This window comes from Patella vulgata, chromosome 3 (assembly GCF_932274485.2).
Source record: "Patella vulgata chromosome 3, xgPatVulg1.2, whole genome shotgun sequence".
Lineage (NCBI taxonomy): Eukaryota > Metazoa > Mollusca > Gastropoda > Patellidae > Patella > Patella vulgata.
The window spans coordinates 30524580-30548369 of NC_065881.2; the positions used below are offsets into that span (position 1 = coordinate 30524580).

General features: G+C 35.9%; 1 protein-coding gene across 2 annotated transcripts in view; it reads right to left on the minus strand.

The window, feature by feature from the left end:
* LOC126814503 (E3 ubiquitin-protein ligase RNF31) overlaps nucleotides 1-23790 on the minus strand; it is a 384135-nt gene that overhangs the window by 101671 nt on the left and 258674 nt on the right. For both annotated transcript variants that reach the window (XM_050539678.2, XM_050539679.2), the window contains exon 15: nucleotides 21682-21780. In XM_050539678.2, the coding sequence (XP_050395635.1) occupies nucleotides 21682-21780 (99 nt within the window). The remainder of the gene's footprint in view (nucleotides 1-21681; nucleotides 21781-23790) is intronic.

Below are 23790 nucleotides of genomic sequence, written 5' to 3' on the forward strand. Positions count from 1 at the left end.
CACAAACTAAGTCACTTCGGGACTAACATATGGTTCAAGTTTATTTCAATAATTCTCGTGTGCAAAGGGGTCTTTAGCAGTGGGCGGAAAGTACCGGAGGACATAAAGAAAATTCCACAAGGTTGGGAAGGCGACCCTACTCCCTGTCACGTACAACCGGAGAACTGAAAGCACGCCAGTTGACTGAATGACAGACCTTATGTTACAACACGCACGAGTTAACCCTTGTCGGTGCACGTTGTGAGAATCACATAGCAGGTATGTTATAATTCAAAGTTTTTACGTACATATATATCTGAATTAAAAGGCAGCGGTTTAGTTTTTATTTGTATTCATATTTGACAACTGAAAAACAACTAAATTATTATACAAAAACATTTAAGTGACATTTGGAAAAGATTTAATAATTCTCACAAAATTGCTACTTTGTGTACTATGTGATAAAGAAGTTAAATGGCAATTCACGCTTGATACAAAAACCATTGAATATTTGGAATTCATCATTTAATTTTGGTATTTGTAACATGCAGATGTTAAAAGAGAGAATACTCTGACAGACGCAATATGGTATTAGACAGCAAATACATTAGCAAAATCCCTACTGTGAGTTGTAAGTTAGGGGTCTGATTGGACCCCTTGTTTCCTTCAAGCGTTGGGCCTGATTTGCATGTAACAGAACTCTGCATGTGGGAAGCAGATGAATACCGAACTCTTCGCTACGTGTAAAAATGTATAGGAGACAAAGTCACTAAATTTCAGAAAGCAGTGCAAAGTAGTTATTACAGAACACTATAAAACATGTGCATGGGGTCCACGGAGACCTCACGTGCACCGACAAGGGTTAACCATTTAGCCATCCATCCACCCGGAAAATAGATCAAATGGGTCTAAAAGTACATATTAATGTAATATAAAGTGATTCGTATTCATTTTTTAAAAAGAGAGAGAGAGAGATGGGGTTTAACGTCCACTCGACACAAACTATGTCATTTCGGGACTAACATATGGTTTTCATTTTATTTCAATAATTCGCTTGCGCGTAGGGGTCTTTAGCAGTGGGAGGAAACCGGAGGACCCGGAGAAAACCCATGAGGTTGGACAGGCGACCCTACTTGTCACGTACAACCCGGGATTCGAAACCACGCCAGTTGACTCAATGACAGGCCTTATGATACAGCACGCACGTGTAAACCATTCGGGCATCCAACTCCCTTTTTAAAAAAGAAATATTGTAATTCTAACCAATCATGTTCGGTGGAATGCAAGAACGGTCCAAATGGGACAGCATTCTTTACGTCTACTAAGTCCATGCTACACATTTTTTTAATTACTTTTTTGTCGGCTGTGAATCAGCCATTACTAATTACTTCCACATTGTCTTGTAGGATATGTTAGTCTTTGTTCGTTAAAATGGCGCCCGAAATCATTGAGTACACGAATCGTGTACTGATTTTAAAATGCATATTGTGTCTTAAATACTGGACATTAGGATCCCATATTTTCATGACAAGATACACTGAGGACTACTAAGGGGTTAATCTGTGCACGGACCTTATATAAATCTAGGTGGGTTGTTTTTTTGTACGTCTATCGAAAGAAAATCAATTTCCCAACCATTACTCTGCATTACCGCGTTAAAATTATAACTAAAGTGCTCTAATTAACAAGGGTGAAATACTGTCTGATAGGTGAGTTAATTAATGCTTGGGTTGAAAAATTGTGCGTCGGTGCATTTTCTCTAGAGGTATGTTAATTAACCGACCGACAAACGATGAATGTCTATGGTGTGTATTGTTTAATTGACGTGTTTTCTCACTGGTTGCGATAACAGCAACCAAAAGGAGTATAATCAAGGGCCAGCCGGGTTTATCTGAGATGTGTGTGATGTAGCGTCCAACGGTTGTATCCACAATAAAATGAGCCCCTCTATCACAAAGACTCACCAGTGGAACCTCGGCTACTGATCTGTTATTCAGGGAGAGGTTTTCTAAGCTCGCCTGGGATCACAACTCTCTTCGGTTCGTAATGGGTAAGTGTCAGCTAAAAAATGCTTATAAGGGACCCCTTCCCAAGTTCTTGACCGGGATCTCCAATAATTGAACGAAACACGACTGCAATGTCGCCTTGCACAATGTCTCATCTTACTCAATAACACAAACAACAAAACTACTCATATAAATATATATTATGATTGAAATCTAGATGTCGTACAGGAGAACACAATAGTGATAAATGATGATAAATATATTATAAATACAAGAATTAACAAGAGTGAAACCACTTTCAGGCAAACCCCAAATTATGGTCGACAGTCGACACCCACCCACATGTACACGATCACAACCATATATATAATTTGGTAAACTGACACACGCGTAATAGATGAACAGTATGATCACTAACTAGTATAATTATAACCAGCGGCTGCCAGGCAGGATTCGCCCACATTTCAAGTTTCATTGAAATCGGATAAAAATTGTGACCTGTAGACTTTTCACAAACAATTGTATAAAACGGAACCTTCAGATATCCACTCACGTTCTAACACTAATAGTTAAAATTTATTCGTTGAGCTCTCAATCAAAGATCTATCGAAAATGCGCTGTGTGATAGCTTATAGTAGTATTATAGGTAAATTAATTGATTTGATATTATTAGATAGTTATCCTTATATATTTAACTCCTCGCAATTACAATTTGGTTTTAAGAGTGAACACTCGACCACTCATTGTACATTTGTATTGAATGAAACTATCAAGTATAATCATAACCGGAAGTCTGACGTATTTGTTGGTCTGCTTGATGCCAGTCAGGCATTTGATCGGTTGAACTACATAAAGTTGTTTCGATTATTATTACGAAAAAATATATGTTGCGTAATTGCTAGATTTCTCTTAAATTTGTATATTAATCAAAAAACCAGGAACAGATGGGGTTATTTCACAGATGAACCATTCTGTTTCGAATGGAGTGAAACAGGGCGGGGTTCTATCTCCCATATTATTTAGTTTGTATCTAGATGAGTTATTAGTGCGCCTGAAAAACAGTAAATTTGGTTGGCACATTGGGCATGTTTATACAGGAGCCCTGGCATATGCAGATGACGTCACCTTAATTACACCAACAGGAAAGGCCCTACAAGAATTACTTAACATTGCAGAGTCTTACTCTAATGAATACGATGTCAAATTAAGCCCGACAAAAGTAAGCTTCTGATATTTAGACATAATAATAAACCTGAAACGAGTACTTGTCCAATTAAATTTGGTGATAAAAATACAAATATTACGTTTAGGTAATCAAATCTTTAGTGATCAAACCAAAAATAATATAGACAACTGTATAAATAACTTTATTGTAAGATTCAATGTAACTTCAAATGTATTTATGTGTCTCGCCGTGGATTAAATATAAACTATTTAAAACTTTTTGTATGCCATTATATGGATGTCAACTGTGGAACCTAACCAACAAATCTACCGAGAAATTTTACTGTGCCTGGCGCAAAAGTGTAAGACGCATATTTAATTTTCCTTAAAATACAGATGTGACGCCACCCTTTGCTCTTGGCGTACCATTATTTCAAATAATCGTACGGGCAACATGCCAATCGTACATTATTTATACTAATGAAATATTGGACTCGCGTGACGTATTTCACTGTAAACTGTAAAAGCACGTGCGGAGTGTCTGTACGACCCTCTTGTTGTTACAATATATTACATAATGTCTCGCTCTCGACCATTAAACAATACATATAGAACTCATAATGTCCTATTACATTTGATTTGTAATGATCTACCTATTGATGTCCAAATTCATAAACGGGTTGTAAAATTTATTGTATCTGTTTTAAACAGTAAAAACAAATGCACACACATATGTGGACTACTTACACTAAATGGTAGCCAATCAAATGCAAGTGATAATATTAATTATATTTGTGAAAAAACATGAAATGTATAAGAATTTCTTCTGTTCAATGAAAAAACTGAAATAATAAGTAGGATGGAAAATGTCGCCACTAACAAATATAAAGTTAATGACCTGCAAACTGCTGCCGCTATAAATAGCATGTTATTTATGAAACATTCTCATGAAGTCTGTGATAAAGAACAAATAAACAAGATTATAGAGTATTTATGTACAAAATAACTAAATTTAATTTAATTAAACATATTTATTTATGAAACTGTAAATAATAGTAAAATTATTGTAAATTTTATTATTAGTATTACTACCATTATTATTATTATTATTATTATCGCATCTGTACTTCTGTATGTATACCTTTTTGTATGAAATATATTATTATTATATACAATATAAAGTCTCGTAAAATAACGGGCAACGAGGACTCCCGTAATACCTTGCAAATACACCTATATTTATAAATAAATCGACAGTAGAATAACATCAACAACGAGATCACAGGATAAATTAACGATGAACAAATGAATATATACTAAAAGGAAAATGTGACGAAAGACTAGGGAATGTGGGTGGATACGGATAAAGCTTCCGTATAAACGATAGCCTATGAAATAAAAACCGTCACACTACCCACGCCCCCGCCCAATGCGTCCCGCATTGCCATACATGGAATTATGAAAGAAATATAAAAAAAAATAAAAAATGATGAAAAAAAAACCCCTAGAAAACGATATACAAAAACAACTTTTAACAGATCATAATCATAATAACAATATCAATTAAATATAAATATAAATCTTCTTCAACATCTCCTTTTCCATCGTGTACCATAAACCATCTTCTTCGCCATTCACTCCATAACCATGCCATAAATTATTTACACCATAGTCATTCATAAAACATCATCCTTATTCAATAACCATAAAACATCGTCTTCATTCAACAGCCACGAATTAACACGCATCTTCTTCGTCATTACCATTGTCTTGCATCCCTAAATCAACCTCCCAATCAGCCTCATAGACCACGGTCTTCTTCCTTCCATTCTCCATCATCCATTCGACCTCAGTTCTTTTCTTATATCGTACATAGCAACACTGTACCCCAACAGTCTTTATCTCCTAACTCTCTGTGTTGGTGCTACCATCGATCATTATATCATCAGTTTCATCAACCCCGTCCACCTTCTGTCCATCCTCATCTTCATTATTAATATCACTATATACGATGAAATCTAGCTTCGGTTCTTCTTTCGCAAGTTGATGATACAAGTCAACCCACCAACAGCGCCACTCTCTCCCACACTGTTCTTCTCTACTGTCTCTTCCGTCTCATCTCTTCTACCCTTCTCAGTGTTCTTATCTGTTCCACCTTTCTTCAAAAGATCTACTGTTTTCTCGCCTTCTTTCTTATCACCTGGTTTCCCTTCTGTACTCTTTTCGGTTCTCTTATCATCTTTTCTCCTGTCATCTCGTTTCCTCTCATCTCTTCTTTCACCAGGTAGATGTTTTCTATATTCTTTTCTCCTCTCTCTTCTTCTTAACTTTACTTCCACCTTTCTTCTTCTCATCTTTACTTCCATCTCTTTTTTTTTCATCTCTCTTCTTTTCATCTTTTAAACCATCTCTTCTTTTCATCTTTTAGCGCCGCTCCCCCTTTTTTCTCTCCTTAACTTCTCCATCTCATGCACAAGCAACCTGTGTCCGGATCCAATCTGGAGCGGGTGTGATCGTAATAATTCTTTTGACTGGCCATTTCGACTTGGAAGTTGTTCACGAACAAACTGATGAAACCCAGTTAGGCGATCACTTAGATTCCTGCTCCATGAATGACACTCCTCTTCAAACTGGGGTGGACGTCCAAACTCAAGATCCAAAGGGGTGTTAAATTCTCTTCCAAACATAGCGTAATTATCTGTCACTCCGGTAGTTTCGTGCTTACTGGTTCTATACGCGAACATCACATAAGGAACAAGTTCATTCCAAGGATAACATACCTTTGATGGTTCGGTTATTCCTTTCCACTTGTCCATTACTGTGGGCGATATGGCGTAGTTCTGGTTTTATGAATGCATAATAAGCGACACATTTCTTGGAATACAGAGCTTTCAGATTGCTTACTTGGTCGCTATGGATCCGTCTGGGAATAACCAAACTACAATAGGAATTTTTAATTCTTGATTGTTGAGATTACTTTGCTTTAAGTAAAGAACACCGCTCTAGACCATTAAGTATTCCCATTTTGTAAGTACCTCTGAGGAGAGACATTTTCCCAATTTGGGTTTTCTCCATTTTCCGCCCAGGATTTCATAACACTTATCTCTAGGTTATCCTGCTGCATACGTTCGACCCCATGGGTGTCTATTCCTATCAACTGTAAACGGGCTCGCATACATTTTGACGCTTTAGATTTGGCTTCCTCTTTGTGACCACACTGCACACATAGGTGACGACTCAGAGCATCAGCATTGTTGTGCACTCGTCCAGGCCTATGTTGTATATCACAATTATATGGAGCTAGTTGTTCAATCCAACGTGCCACTTGCCCTTCTATGTTTTAAAAATTCAACAATCATCATAGAGCACCATGATCGGTCCGCACCACAAATGTCGGGCCATGCAAATAAGCTTTGTAATACTTTACAAAATAGACAACAACTAAAAGCTCTTTGCGAGTAGCACAGTAATTTCTTTCACCATCATGCACCTGAGACACAACCACCCCTATACCATAACCACTAGAATACGTGTCTGGTATGAAAGATTTCATTGGGTAAGGATAGGATAATACAGGACTTTCAGTTAGACATCCAATTAAATTCCTGTCCTTTTCCAGTTAACTTATTCAAAGGTTTAGCGATATCTGAGAATTGTTTGATAAACCGTCGGTAATAGCTACAAAGGCCAAGGAAACTCCTAACTTCAGTTATATTAACTGGCGTTCTGCAACCACGTACACATTCAATCTTTGCTGGACCAGTGGCTATACCATTGGAGGACACAACATGTCCCAAATATTTCACCACATCTCGAAACAGATTACATTTGGAGGCCTTCAATTTTAATTCAGCGTGGCGTAGACGATTTAAAACCATCTCAATTCTATCCAAATGTTCCACAAAGGTTTGGGAATAAATAATAATGTTGTCCAGGTAAACTAAACACACTTCCCACGGTAAACCACTAAGTACCGACTCCATTAGCCGTTCGAAGGAAGTCTTTGGACGATCTTTTGGTTCTACTTCAACCTGCCAGCAGCCACTAGCCAGATCAATTGTAGATAACCATTTCACAACAGATAATGCATCCAAAATTTCGTCGATTCTCGGTAATGGGTATGCATCTTTAATCGTCAATGAATTCAACATCCCGTAGTCGACACAAAATCTCATAGTTCTATCTGATTTCTTAACAATTACGACTGGACTGATGAAGGGCTGCACGTCTTGGTCGTTATTTTATAGGTTCAGAGTGACCCACATTAATGGTACGCTTCACCATATATGTCCTACCAAGTTCCATAGAATTGGCTGCAAACAGGTCTTGGTGTTTGGATAATAAGTTTGTGACTGCGCACTCTGTTCTCTGTCCAAACCCTCGGCCGCTCATTTACACAATTCCCATACATGGGGAGGGAAATCCCTTTTGGGAGGTAACTTTGAACGGTTATCACTAGTGCCAATCACATTTACTGGCACAATGTCACCGATTCCTGTATGTTTGTTTAGAAACACATCATAGTCGTTGGCATTCAGGATACGGACTGGAACCCGGGGAGCAGAATCAGAAAGTTCACACACAACCTTGGCTGGTAACACGTTTTCGTTCATATAATCGTTCTAAGTGCTCTAGCATCACTTCTATGTCAGAAAATTTACTAACACACGTTTGGGGAATATATCCATTTCGACTTGAAGTTGTTCATGAACAAACTGGTGACACTCAGTTAGACGATCACTTTGATTCCTGCTCCATGAATGACACTCCTCTTCAAATTGGGGTGGACGTCCAAACTCAAGATCGAAAGGGGTTTTAAATTCTCTTCCAAACGTAGCGTAATTAGGTGTCACTCCGGTAGTTTCATATACGCAAACATCACATCAGGAAGAAGTTCATTCAAATGACCCCCTTTCTGTTGTACAAATGAGGATAACATGCCTTTCATGGTTCGGTTATTCCTTTCCGCTTGCGGGCGATATGGCGTAGTTCTGGTTTTATGAATGCCTAATAAGTGACATAAGTTTAAGGGTAACGTGGCACCGGTGAAACCCGTCATTACTGCGTCGCACTTCTAGTTCTTATTATTTTTTTTCCTTCACTTGACTCTATCTCAGAAAGTATTTGTCAGATCGATTCGATGTCTTCGGTTTTACAGGGAAAGTGGGTGTGACTTAACGTTTAAAGCTATTTCGAACTTTCTGCGACAATGCGAAATGTCCTGAAACAAGGCAAATAGCTACGGTTCTTTAGATATTTTTTTTTATAGAGTTTTACCCAGAATTAAAAGGACATGTGATTTGAGCAAAAATATGTTCAATTTTTGTCTCGATAATTTTCCTTGGCCGCTATTGGCTAATTCAGTTTATGGTTTCTAGATTAATTATTTATTGTTCGATTTGTTTAAAACAAAGTTCATATGCTCCGTGGTCCAAAATCTGGTATAACTGAAAGGGTGCGCCCTTTAAAGTCGCACAAAACATCGGGTTCAGTTTTTTTTTAATTTCGATTTCGGACTATTTTAAATAAAAGGTGAAAAAGGTGTAAAATTAAGCTACTTACAACCCATCCAGCGTTTTTATATTTTAAAATATTTCTTCGTAACCTTCATTAGCTCGTAGCAATAATCTATACTTAGAGAATGTATGTGAAAATTAATTAGCAATATTGGCTGCTGCCGGAAAATAGGCAATTTTACATCCGCAACTTTTCACGTTATTTAGCCCGTAAAAGAGTCATTTATCATTCGATTTTCAATTTCTTTTACCATTTGATAACTAATGCCAGTTTTGACTAGGTCAAACCAATTTAACATTGACACTGTCAGCGGAAATGACCTCATTTTGGCAAAAACTGTATTTTTAGCCTTCAAAACAGATCCCAATCAACAAATATAATGAAACCATACGATCATACAGATACCAGAAAATGTTTTTTAACTTGTTTGGTTGCAGAGATACAGACGATTTTCTACAAGTAACTTTTCAAGGTTTTTGGTCTATAGAAGTGGCAATTATTATTCGATTTTCATAAAATTTTTACCATGTGATGCCTTATGCCATTTATGATTTCATATTATGATTTTATTATTCGTTTAACATTCTAATACTTGACTCCAATGGACATGTAGATTGAATCAATACGATCATATAGATGTCCAAAGATAGGTTGCCAGGCAACGAAACATACGCCGACAGCAGCTAACTCGTCCGGGCAGTCAACAAGAGTTGTCACATATTTTTACTTTTTTCGGTAATGAAACATTTATAATACATTAAAATCTGATTAGGAGTAACAACTCATTAAGTAATTATCAGAAAACCATTAGAATTTGTTTGGTTTTTATAAAGTTTTGCCCCATGCTAACGTTTAGTATAGGAAACTTTTAACATCATGGATTTAGCTGTTCAAGTCATAAAAATTCATTGAAAGTCAATATACTTGTTTGTCTCAAGACCTTACACTCTGTGTATGAATCTGACGTCAATCGGATGATAACTTTAGCTTCTAGAGGGTCACAAGGTTTTAAAAAGTGATCAAGGGCCATAACTTTGGCAGTAATTATAGGAAATCGTTGTAAATCAATATGATTCTTCGTCTCATGACCTCAAACACTGTGTATAAATTTAGAGTTAATCGGATATTAACTCTGACCTCTAGAGCGTCCACAAGATTTTTTGAAACGATCAAGGGCCATAACTTTGGCAGTAATTATCGGAAATCGCTGAAAATCATGACCTTAAACACTGTGTATAAATTTAAAGTCAATCGGATATTAACTTTAGCCTCTAGAGCGTCCACAACCAATTGTGGACGCCGGACCGCCGGACGGACGGGGGTGACGACAATATACGACCACATTTCAATGTGGGCGTATAAAAATAGCTTGTCGAGAAATAACCAATTTTGTCAGGATAACTTTTTAAGATTTTTTTCGCATTTTAATTTCCCATTAGAAAGTCAGCTAACTCAGCGGTAAGTTAGTAACAAATTTTGTCAGGATCACTTTTTTGACATATGTAACACATGGTAACAAATGCATGAATGGAATTGATATTACTGGGTTTGATTGATTCTGCGTCCATTTTATAACGCGTCTGCAATGTTTATGTGGAAATCTGTTTATCGGTTTCATTGGTCCTAAAATTATTATTAGGCTTTCAGACTTAGTCTGAAAGACTATTGTTTTTCTTAAAAAAATATTATTATTAGGCTTTGAGACTTTTAGTCTGAAAGACTATTGTTTTTCCTAAAATTATTATTATTATTATTTATTATTTATTATTATTATTATTTACCGCGGGAGCTTATTTCTCCATGATCGACAACATTTATCGATCTGGAATCAAATTTTCTATAGGGAAATTGCGTGGTGGCTACTTGATCGACCATGTTTGAAACTTCTGCGCTTACCGGAAGTTGCCGAACTTCGTACGTTGTCCCGAAATTGAAAATCAGTCATGGTTTCGTCAATTCTTTACTCATTTTCAAACAAATGGCATTTTCGGAAACCCTAAATCTTTTCTGAGACAATGGCTATCTTACATTTTTCAATTTCGAATATTCGTCTATGACTTTTATAGTTCGAAAATTGAAAGCACGTTGTTTATGAGAAAATTTTTGTTACTTTTCAAAATTTTCAAATTTGACATACATTTTTTGAAACCTCGTGTCCATCTGATTCCAGTAATATAAGATTTATTCCGAGCTATCGCCCTTTATTTTTCGATTTGTTTCGAATTTTCTGCCAATTTTCCAACCCTTATATTTTTTGAAAGGATTAATCGATGTTTCTGAAACTCCTGAACATAACGTCATATGGTCAAACCATTGGATAAAGCAATTTCACCAACAATCCGTAAACCGGAAGTAGTCGAAATAATATGCAATTTTTTGAAAAGATAGGTTGCCAAGCAACAAAACATACGCCCACAACAGCTAAATCGTCCGAGCGGTCGACAAGGGATGTCGCATATTTATTCTTTTGTAGGTAATTAGGGGAATTTAATAGACAATTCCATACAGATGACATTATAATTTTCGTCGTTTGAGGGTTCACAACGTTCTAAAAACTAAAACAAGTCCCGTAACTCTGGAAGTATTCTACAGAAATTGCTGAAATTCGACAGGCTTTTTCGTTTTACTAATTCAAATAATGCATATAGATTTCATACAGATCGGGTGATAACTTTTGTCGTTCGAACGTTCACAAGGTTCCACAAAGTAAAACAAGGGCCATAACTCTAGAGGTAATTGACGAAATTTGCCGACATTCAATAGGCTTCTTTATTTCACTAATTTAAATGATGCAAATGAATTTCATACATATTTGGTGATAACTTTTGTCGTTCAAGCGTTCACAAGTTTCAACAAAGTGAAACAAGGGCTATAACTCTAGATGTAATTAACAAAAATTTGCCGAAACTCAATAGGCTTGTTCGTTGTACTAATTTAAATGATACATATAGACTTCATACAGATCAGATGATAACTTTTGTTGTTAGAGTATTCACAAGGTACAACAAAGTGAAACAAGGGCCATAACTCACGGCTTAATTAACGGAAATTGCTGAAATTCAATAGGCTTCTTCGTTTCACTAATTTAAATGATGCATATATATTTCAAACAGATTAGATGATAACTGTTGTTATTAGAGCATTCAAATGATTCAACAGCGTAATTAACGGAAATTTCTGAAATTCAATAGGCTTCTTCGTTTCACTAATCTAAATGATGCACATCAATTTCAAATAGAAATTAGAGCGTTCACAAGATTTAACAAAGTGAAACAAGGGCCATAACTCTAGATGTAATAAACGGAAATTGCTGCAATTCAATAGACGTCTTTGTTTTACTAATTTAAATGATGCCTATAAATTTCATACAGATCGGTTGATAACTTTTGTCGTTAGACCGTTCACAAGGTGCAACAAAGTGAAACAAGGGTCATAACTCTGGCAGTAATTATCGGAAATCGCTGAAAATCAATAGGCTTCTTCATCTCACTAATATCAACAACATATATCAATTTCAAAACAATCAGATAATAAATGTAGTCTGTAGAGTGTTCACAAGAAATTGTGGACGACGGACGGACGGACGTATGTACGGACGTACGTACGGGGGCGGCGGCAATATACGACCACATTTCCAATGTGGCCGTATAAAAAGCGCGAAAAATAAATGACCATATTTGAAAATATGGCACGCTGAAAATCAAGTATTTTTTTATTTGGAGCGTTTTTGGACGCCTTTATCTCGAAAACTACTCCAACGATTTTTTTAAAACTTCCTCTATCGACAGTCCCTTTGGAGGTATTGTGCATGAAGCAGTCCAATAAGACTTTGAAATGTCTGGAATAGGATAAAAAAAAAGGGACTGAAAATCGAAAAAAGTCGAAAAATCGTGAAATTTTGGAAAATGCTCTATTAATTTATTATTTAAACAGATTTTTACAAAAAGGTTACACATTCAAATAGCTGACCTAATTACGATTCTAACGATGTATAATATGTATTGAGTTATTGAAATTTAATTTTCGATATTTTGACATTTTTTAATTTTTGGCAGTTTTGAACATAGGATTTCTCAGAGGTATTTTATCTAATCAGATAACGTAATATATCATTACAGAGCCCTGAGGCTATATAATTGCCCATACTGGTTATTAAAACTATTCCGACAATAATCTTCATACCGGAAGTATTCAAAAAATGAAAAAAAAGTAAAAAAATATTGGCGCTCTTGCGAAAAACTTGATTTCTCCGTCAGATATTAGCGGACCAAAAGAACTAAAGTCTCGTTCGATAGCCCCATTAACGGACTACCATGTGACATCTGAATGATACGATTTCGATGGTTAGAAAATAAATTATGGTACGTCGAAAATCTAGTATTTTCCGTTTTGGAGCCTTTTGAGACGCCTTTTCCTCGAAAAAGACACCTACGATTTTTCTTAAACTTTTTTTGTACTCAAGAGTCCTATCGGTGGTCTATGCCATGAATCCCATTGAAATAATATAAGTGGTACAAACGTCCTACTGTTTTGCTCCGAACTGGGCTAATGAAGACGGGCATACGCCATACAGTGTGCTATGAGGGAAATTTTGCCCGGACAGCGGCACTACGGCCTACTCTTATATCAAATTCCAAATGTCGAGGGATCTTTTACGTGCACGCCAATGTGTACACGGGACCTCGGTTTTTCGTCTCATCCGAATGAATAGACATCCGTCCTGCATCACTGACAAGGGGAAACCACGCCGGAAAATCTGGATGAACTTTCTCGGCCAATGCAGGGATCAAACACCCGACCTCCAGGCTAGCGAGCCAGCGCCTTACCCACTTAGCCACCGTGATCCCTTTCAGATTTTAGTCTGAAAGACTATTGTTTTTACTATTATCATTATTATTAGGCTTCACCTTCGGTGAAAAACTATTGTTATTACTAAGATTATTCTTCTTATTATTATTTTTTTTTTATTGGGGGAGCCTATTTCTCAGCAACTATAAGAGATAAAGGTCTGAAGTTTGGTTTTCTCTGGGAAATTTGTGCGCATACCGGAAATGGGTCAAATCTTTTACGTGCACGCAAATTGAAAATCGGCCACAATTCTGTTAATTCTCAACCGATTTTTCTCATATTTACATTTAAGGATAGCTGGGGACATTTCTGAGCTGATAGTAGGGTGACCCACCATAAATAAATATCTCTATATATCTCCATATATCTAGACAATTACGCCACAATATTTATATATATGCCAAGCCTCAAATCAGTTTCACACAATTATAGTCACTAAATAAACGATCATGTTGTACTTAATTACCTATGACCATTAATCATCTATAAATAATAGACTGAAAACTGGTTCCAAGTGTTGTCCATAACATCCAGACACTTTTGAGTAAAAGATAGGTTACGTGCCCTTGTTTTGAAATTAGTCTCGCTTAACCAGTCTATCGACCATTCCACGTCTGATTGACAGGTCGGGATAATCAAGACTACTTTTTTTTACGAAACATAACAGAAAGCTAGAACAAGAAATTGAATTTAGAAATAAGCACGTTAGGTTGCTCAACAATCTTTTTAAGAACCTTGTAAAAGTAAAATGAAACTACTGCTAGTATCATGTTCCTGTCTAACCCGAGTGATTCAGAGATATTATTTGTACTAAACCAAAAGATGCCGCTCTTAACGGTACAGTTAATGATAAAGCGATTTAAAAAATGAAACGAGCGTAATTTCTAAATCTGCTGTAATAACCAAGAAGCTTAATTTCACTGCTATTCAAAATCGTCAACAATAAATTTTTTACGGCTGTAATAGTTGATAGATTTGTAGAGAATTGCACGTGCCATGGCTATTTATAGTATCATACTGTCAGAAAGTTGGTCTCGGCACGGCGAATGTGTACGCTTCAGTGGTAGTCTCGAACTATCAGCGATGGACTGTATTTCTGCGCAGTACATGGGTCACCCTACTGATAGCAGTTCAAGAACTTTGTCGCTTTCATTTTTTGGCTGAAAATTGGAAAACTTTCTAAATTTTCTAAAAAAAATTATTTTTGGGAATTTTGAAATTTTGTTTACATTTTTGTATAGCTGACATCATTCCGATTTTAGGGATATAAGTTTTGTTTTGAAATTCGGATATTGATTTTGGTCGATTTTTTGCGATTTTTACGAGTTTTAGTCAAAATTTAATAACTCAAAAACGGCTCCAACGATATTTCTGAAACTTCAGGAATATGAAGTCGAAGGACCAACCCCGTCCATGAACTGTAAATAAAAATCCTAATCACCGGAAGTAGTCAAGAAAGGTATCCAAACTTTGACAAAATTCTGAAAAATGGGTGCTTGTGCGGAAAATGAAATGTATCCATTGTGTTTTTGCCGATTAGTAAAAGTATTATATCGTTAAATAGCCCATTGAATTGTCTATCAAAAATTCAAAAAGTTATAGGACTTTGAAAAGTAAGGTTTTTTACGATTTCGGGTAACTTTAGACGCCATTTTCTCGAAAACCACGCCTATTTCTTTTTAAACTTTGTCAATCGAGAGTCTAATATGTAGTCTGTTGTGTGAAACCATTATATCATTTTTTGAAATGTCAAGGGTAGCCGAAAAAAAGAGATCGAAAATCGAAAACGTCGTATTTTTACGATTTGGAGCCTTTTTAGAGGTCTTTTTCGAGAAAAGTCAACGTAACATTTTTTGGAACTTTTTCTACAGAGAGTCTTATTCGTAGTGTTATGTATGAAACTATTGTACAACAGTTCAAAATATCAGGAGTAGGAGAACAAAGGGATCGAAAATTGAAAACGGCAGCTTTCACTGTTAAGCGAAACAAGCAGTAAGGGTGGAAAGGCCTACAATATGTACGTTTTGTGCTCTTTTTCTTTCACATTGACGATATTTGAACTAAAATTATTTCAACTATGAGTCTTTACTTCTATCTAAAATATGGGTTTAGTGACCCTATAAAAGAAATTGTTGATTTATGTGTGTAATAATTAGTCTTTGAATTAATATTGTTTCTTCTTTGTCAAAATTATCATATAACCGTAATCATCTCGACAGAAATCGACGGCTCGCGTTGTTTATAAGGAAGTCCAATTTGGTAAATGGTTACAGTGTTATCGAATGTTGCACTTGTGATAGAAGGCATGGACTCTGTAATTAATAGTGAACTTTTACATTTTAGTGACGTCAAATCTTTAACCTGCACGAAACCAGAAAATTGGCGATATTTCATTGAATATTCAATGAATTTTTGAACCAGTTACATATTTGAGAAGCTGACATGAAAGCGATTCCGAAGTCCCGTGTACAAATTGGTGTGACTGTAAAAGATCCCTTGGCAGTTGGAATTGTTTTTAAGAGTAGACTAGCGCCGCTGTTCGGGCAAAACTTTCCTCATGGTCCATTCCGAGCAGAACAGTAATACGTTAAACCCTATTTCATTTCATTTGATTGATATCTATAGCGATTTCAGTTTTTACCATAACTTCGGTGTGCACCACGACATTGCTTTTCGTCCAGTTCGCGAAACTGAAAGCCTATTGAGATTACTAAAATTATTATTATTATTATTTACCGCGGGAGCCTGGGGTTCAATTTTCTCTCAGGAAACCATGTGGTGGTTACTCGATAAAGTATTTTTGAAACTTCTGCGCAGACCGGAAGTGCCAAATTTAGAAAGGTAGCAATAAATCAAGATAGGTTGCCAGGCAACGAAACATACGCCCACAGCAACTAAATCGTCCGGGCAGTCAACAAGGGTTGTCGCATATTTTTACTTTTTTCGGTAATGAACCATTTATAATACACTAAAATCTGATTAAGAGCAACAACTCACGAAGTAATTATCAGAAAACTATTAGAATTTGTTTGGTTTTTATAAAGTTCTGCCCCATGCTAACGTTTTGTATGCAAAGCTTTTAATATCATGGATTTAACTGTTCAAGTCATAAAAATTCATTGAAAATCAATATACTTGTTCGTCTCAAGATCTTAAACTCTGTATATCAATCTGAAGTCAATCGGATTATAACTTTAGCCTTTAGAGCGTCACATGATTTTGCAAAGTGATCAAGGACCATAACTTTGGCAGTAATTATCGGAAATCGCTGAAAATCAATAAGAATCTTCGTCTCATGACCTTAAACACTGTGTATAAATTGAAAGTCAATCGGATATTAACTTTGGCCTCTAGAGCGTCCACAAGATTTTTCAAAGTGATCAAGGGCCATAACTCTGGCAGTAATTATCGGAAATCGCTGAAAATCAATAGGCTTCTTCGTCTCAAGAACTTAAACACTGTGTATAAATTGAAAGTCAATCGGATATTAACTTTGGCCTCTAGAGCGTCCACAAGATTTTTCAAAGTGATCAAGGGCCATAACTCTGGCAGTAATTATCGGAAATCGCTGAAAATCAATAGGCTTCTTCGTCTCAAGAACTTAAACACTGTGTATAAATTTAAAGTCAATCAGATATTAACTTTAGCCTCTAGAGCGTCCACAATCAATTGTGGACGTAGGACCGACGGACCGAAAGGGGCGACGACAATATTCGACCACATTTCAATGTGGGCGTATAAAAAATCGGCCGTTGTTTCGCCAATTCTTTACCTATTTTAAAACAATTCACATTTTTGGAAACCCTGAATCTTTTCCGAGACAATGGCTATCTCACATTTTTCAATTTCGAACATTCATCTATGGCTTTTGTCGTTCGAAATTTGAAATTACATTTTTTGACCTACATTTTTTGATACCTGAAGACAATCCGATTCCAGTAATATCACTTTCATTCAGAGTTATCGCCGTTTATTTTTCGAATTTTTTCGAATTTTCTGCCCATTTTGTGAGCCAGAGTTTCGTTTTACGGCCGACTTGACGTTTCTGAAACTTATGGAACATGAAGTTATAGTCCAAAAACAACTGATAAAGCTATTTCGACAAGGATCCTTAAACCGAAAGAGGTCGAAAAAATGTCCGATATTTTGAAGAAAACGCAAAAAATGGGTGCTTTTGGGAAAAACATGATTTCTTCACCCAATGTCAACGGATTAAAGAAATTAAGGTATCGTTGGGTGGCCCGGGGATTCGACTGTCATATGATACCCATTTCACACTAATCCTATGAGAGGCCAGCAAAATATGGCCTGCTGAAAATCAAGTATTTTCTGATTTGGAGCGTTTTTGGACGCCTGTATCTCGAAAACTGCTCTAAGGATTTTTCTTAAACTTTCCCTATCGAGAGTCCCCCTGGTAGTCTTGCGCATGAATCCATCCAATAAGACATTGAAATGTCTGGAATATGTAAAATAACGTACTGAATATCAAAAAAAGTTGAAAAATTTTGGAAAATGCTCTATTACTTTATTATTTAAACAAATTTTTACAAAAAAGTTACATATTCAAATAGCTGACCTAATTCCGATTCTAACGATGTATAATATGTATTGAAATATTTAAATTTAATTTTCGATATATTGAAATTTTTGCATTTTTGGCACATTGAACATATGATTTCCCAGGGGCATTTTATCTGATCAGACAATGTAATATCATTACATAGCCCTGTGGCTTTTTGATAAGTCAATCCGGTTATTAAAACTATCCCGACAATAATCTCCATACCGGAAGTATGCAAAAAATGAAGAAAAAAGGTTTAAAATAATAGCGCTCTTGCGAAAAAGTTGATTTCTCCATCAGATGTTAGCAAACCAAAAGAACTAAAATATCGCTGGATAGCCTTATTAATGGAGTATCATATGACATCTGAATGATACGATTTTGATGGCTACAAAATAAATTATGGTACGCCGAGTGAGTCCAAAAATAAAATCATTGAAATAATATAAGTGGTCCAAAAAGAGCCTCAATCTTGGAAAAAAAGTTGAAAAATCGTTAAATTACTCTTCTATTTTTCTTTCTTTGGAAAACAGCTGAATGGAATTTTCTGAAACTTCTTGTACAGAAGGTTAGGTAACCAAACAACTTGTTAAAATTATCCCGACACTGATTCAAAAACCGGAAGTAGTCGAAAAAATATCCGATATTTTGAGAAAAAAAAACATAAAAAGTAAAAAAAATGGTGATCTTGCGAAAAAAGTGATTACTACGTAAGATTTCAAAACAACTAAAGTGTCATTGGATAGCCCGAACAATGGAGGATCGTTTGACATCTAAATGGTAAAAATTCGCTGGTTAGGCAATATATAATTGGACGCTGAAAATCTAGTATTTTCATATTTTGTGGCTATTCAGATGCTTTTATCCCGAAAACTTCTCTTTTTTCCTTTCTTAAACTTCTGTTACTTAGAGTCCTAACGGTGGTCTAGGGTGTGAATCCAAATTTAAAAGACTCAATATAGTATAAATGGTCAAAAATGGGCCACAATCTTTGAAAAAATTTGAAAAATCGTTATATTCCTAATGGTATAAGGGAGATAACTCATTGGTATCAGACTACCAATTATTTGCTAAATATTGTTAAATATCTTCTAATTTTTCTTTCTTTTAATAGGGTGCCCCCAGCTAAAAAAAAAAGTCTCGAAAACTATTTACAGTTATGACACTATATATTATATAAACAACAACCCTAGATAATCCTTTATCATAAACTGCCAAGAAACTATACCTGCGTGCTATATTTCACAAGATATATCTATTCGATTGTACGTTAAAATACACTGTTTTTGTGTACTACCGGCGGAGATATTTATTTTGAGGTTTCAATGTTAACGGAGTTATGTTTTCTTGGTCATTTAAAATTATAGATTTCTTTTCCGAAATGAATGAACCACCACTACCATTCGGGACTATTAGTTTAAATCGTAATTTGCTATCTGAGGAAATCTGCTTCATGATTCGATAGAATTTCAGATCTCAGAGCATGCGCAACGCAGCTCAGTTTTTGGATCGGTCATTCCCGTGTACTTAATGTGTGCAGCCAAATTTATATGTATTTACGTTTTTCTAGAAATATTACCGTTCTGGATCATTTGTCACAAGAGTGTTTTCCACAAAGCTTAGAAATTTTCTAATTTCTAAAAAATTTTCCTATTCGCTACATGGTACCTGCATCTAATCATGTGATTCGGTGAGGCCAAGAGGATTAAAGACAAGATATGAGTCGTTAGATATAAGCTCAGAACAATCTGTTTATTGTCTATTTCTTGAATTTTGGATCTTCCTGGTTTGAGCTGAGGTCTAGGTGTTGAAAACAGTTTTATAGCCATGGGTTCACAGACTTTACCAGACAGTCTTTTGTCACATAAGCAAAAAACTACCAGTTTTCAACACCTAGGCCTCAGCTCAATCCAGGATAACCCAAAATTCAAGAAATAGACAATGGAACAGATTTTTTTTTCTGAGCTTATAGCTAACGTCTCATGACTTGTTTTAATCCTCTTGGCCTCACCGAACCACAGGAATGGATGCAGGGGGAACTTTCCAGAAATATACAATGACACAGATTATACCAAGCATCTAACGACTCATGGTTTTTTAAATTTAGAAAATTTCTAAGCTTTGTGGAAAACACTCATGTGACAAATGATCTTGCAAAACGGGGAATCAAGACGATTCAAGACTGGCGATGAAGAACAGTAACAGGCCTTGCTATAGTCAGTCGAAATACATCACACCAAATTTTCTGACTATATGAAACACACTTTGGCTCGTCTGGATTATTAAATGACTTTTGTGAATATTTGAATGGTTTCTGTCTCTCTTGTATGATCAAATATTCATCGAGGACAACCCGTATAACTAATTTAGTTCTTTATTTATCTCTACTTGTGTAGATAAATTAGTTTATGACATTTTGGTGGAGTTTAATCACCGTGGTCTTAACAAATTCTACAGAAAAAGACTTTTTTTCTAAAAAATGCCAAATGGCAACCCTCCTAAATTTTTATGCTAAAATTCTGAAATATATTGCAGTTCATCTTTGTGCCTTTTCGATGCATTGTGTCAAGTTTCATCTGTCTACCGTAACAGAAAGTATTTTTCCGACTTTTTCAAAAATTTCACATTTCACATTTGGGAAAATTATAATATTCGCTGGTGATCAGTTTGGACCCAATTGGAAACGCATGGCACATGGTAGAGTTCAATCGCGAAAAAAAGTTCAAATATAAAACACCCTAGTCCACAAGCCAAAAACGTGATTTTTCGTACAATCAGGGGCCATAATCCAATATCGAAATATTACGTCCACATGAAAATGTGGGCGTATAAAAATGCGATTTTTCGTACAATCAGGGGCCATAATTCAGGAAATTATGGTCCGATATGCGCGAATATCGAAAGGATCCGAGATAAAAATTGTGACCTCTACAGTGTTCACAAGCTCAAAAGGTGATTTTTCGTACAATCGGGGCCCATAATCCATGAAATTACAGTCCAATACATGCCAACATCGAAAGGAACCTTGATCTTAGGGTGATAAACCTATATTTTAAGTTTCATTGAAATCAGATAAAGATAGGTTGCCAGGCAATGAAACATACGCCCACAGCAGCTAAATCGTCCGAGCGAGCGGTCGACAAGGGTTGTCGCATATTTATTCCTTTGTAGGTAATTGGGGGGCTTTACAAGACAGTTTCATACAGATCAGATTATAATTTTTGCCGTTTGAGTGTTCACAAGGTTCTATAAACTGAAACAAGGGTCTCAACTCTGGGGAAGTAATGTACAGAAATTGTTGAAATTTACTAATTTAAATAATGCATATAAATTCCATACTGATCAGATGATCCCCTAGCCAGCAATGAGGTAAAAAAAGAAAAAAAGAAGCCGCCTTCCCCTCCTACATTTTCAGCTGTCGGTTACCCGAGACGCAAGACATTTATTTTGTTTGGCCTAAGACTCAAATTATTCTCATAGCAGATTATCATGTTTGACCAACAGTGGATATATTAAGAAGTCTGATCCCAAATGTTCAATAGAAATTGTGTATTGAGGACTTACTGATGAAGGTGATAATAATGTATAAATATACTATGTACTTACGTGGGCACACCATCTAAAGTTTGGTTCTTGTTGTATTTGCCAATCTGTTGCTTTTTTATCAAATTTATCTTGAATATTTTGCTCACAAAGATTACTTACCTACATTAAACACAAAAAACAGGTTTAAAAGCAGCTTTAAAGTACAATGTTGAAGTACAAGCGGTCACCATGCAACATTCGCCCACATTTTGCAAGAGATGGACAGAGAAGAAGCTAAACAAGCCAACAGTGAGGCTGATGTCCCCCGGTGAAATCCCAAAATAAATAGATAACACATGAATTAATCGCACATTTATTTTTTTCAAAAGTATCAAGCAATCAAACTATACAACAGGGTTCTTAATCCATTTTGAAACGAACCGGCCAGTATTGGGTCAAATGAGATTCCGGCAGGAACTGGGTTTCAAATTTTTAAGCTTCCATTCCCTTTAATATAACCAGACTTTAACAAAAATAATTCGTTGTAATTTGTTATGTGAAATATCGTAATCTACTGTATTTAATTACCACAAAAATATAGACAAATAGGTACACCTTTCGGAAAAATTTTCATATTTAATTCACGTACAGGCTTGAAATTCATGTCAGTAATATTCCTGAATAATGGATATAAGCTGATACGGCACCATGGTAGTTTTTCAAACACAATTTTTAGGTTTTTTTCTATCAAGTAACTTGCAAATGGTTTTATTTATTCGTCCATGATAGACACACGGCACAGTGATCACGTGACAACCATAATTGAAATGCCATATAGCGTTCAATAATAATAACGACAATATTTCAACAAGCGGTTGCCATGCAAGATACGCCCACATTTTGCAAGAGATAGACAGAGAACAATCAAGGGCCATATTTCAGGCAGTTACGAACCAATTTGCGCGAATATCGTAAGGAACCAAGATCTTTGGTTCATAAACATGTATTTCAGGTTTCATCAAAATCAGATCAAAATTGTGGCCTCCAGAGGGTCCACAACCTTAATATACCAGATGTTTACACTATTTGCGTACAAGGGGCGGCCATTTTGTCTGGCAGTTTTGGTCCGATTTTCACAAAATTCGAACTTAACCTTCATTACGGTGTAACGGTGATATATTCAAACGCCATTTTTTGTACAATCAGGGGGCCATAATTCAGGTAGTTACGATCCGATATTCACGAATATCGAAAACAACCAGGATCTGTGGGTTATAAACATGCATTTCAAGTTTCATCAAAATTGGATTAAAATTGTGATCTCTACAGGGGCCACAACATTGATATACCTTATTTTTACGCTATTTGACTACGAGGCGTGGCCATTTCGTCTGTCAGTTTTTGTTCGATTTTTACGAAATTCGAACTTAACCATCCTTAGGGTATAACGGTGATATATTCAAACGGTTATTTTTTAAATCGGATAAGAATTATGACCGCTATAGGGTCCACAAGCTAAAAACGCGATTTTTCGTACAATCAGGGGTCATAATTCAGGAAGTTACGATTCGATATGCACGAATATTGAAAGGAACCGAGATCTTAGGGTTATAAACTTAACTATCAATGTAATTTTAGAATACCATTTTCCGAAAATGATTTAACATCACCACAAGTAATTCTCATTTCGGACGCATTTCTTTCATTTGCTGCTGTATAAACGAAGACTCGTAATTTTGGAGGAATATTACTGGCGTGAATTTGATTGAAGCAGGCACGGATCGGTAAATTTCATTCTATCGTATTACGAAAGCACGTAATTTTGTAGGAATAGTACGGACATAAATTTGAATACCATACGGGAATTAAATATGGATAAGCGGTTGCCATGCAAGATATGCCCACATTTTGCAAGAGATGAACACAGAACAAGCTAAATAAAAAGCGATTTTTCGTACAATCTGGGGCCATCATCCAGTATGTTACAGTCCGACATGCGACAATATCAAAAGGAACCAAGATCTTTGGGATATAAAAGTATATATAAAAGTTTCATCAAGTCGAAAAAAAATTATGATATCAAGATGGACTACAAGCTAAAAAAACCCTTGATATTTCGTATATTCAGGGGTCATAATTCAGGAAGTTACGATGTGATATGGGCGAATATCGAATTGAACCGAGATCTTT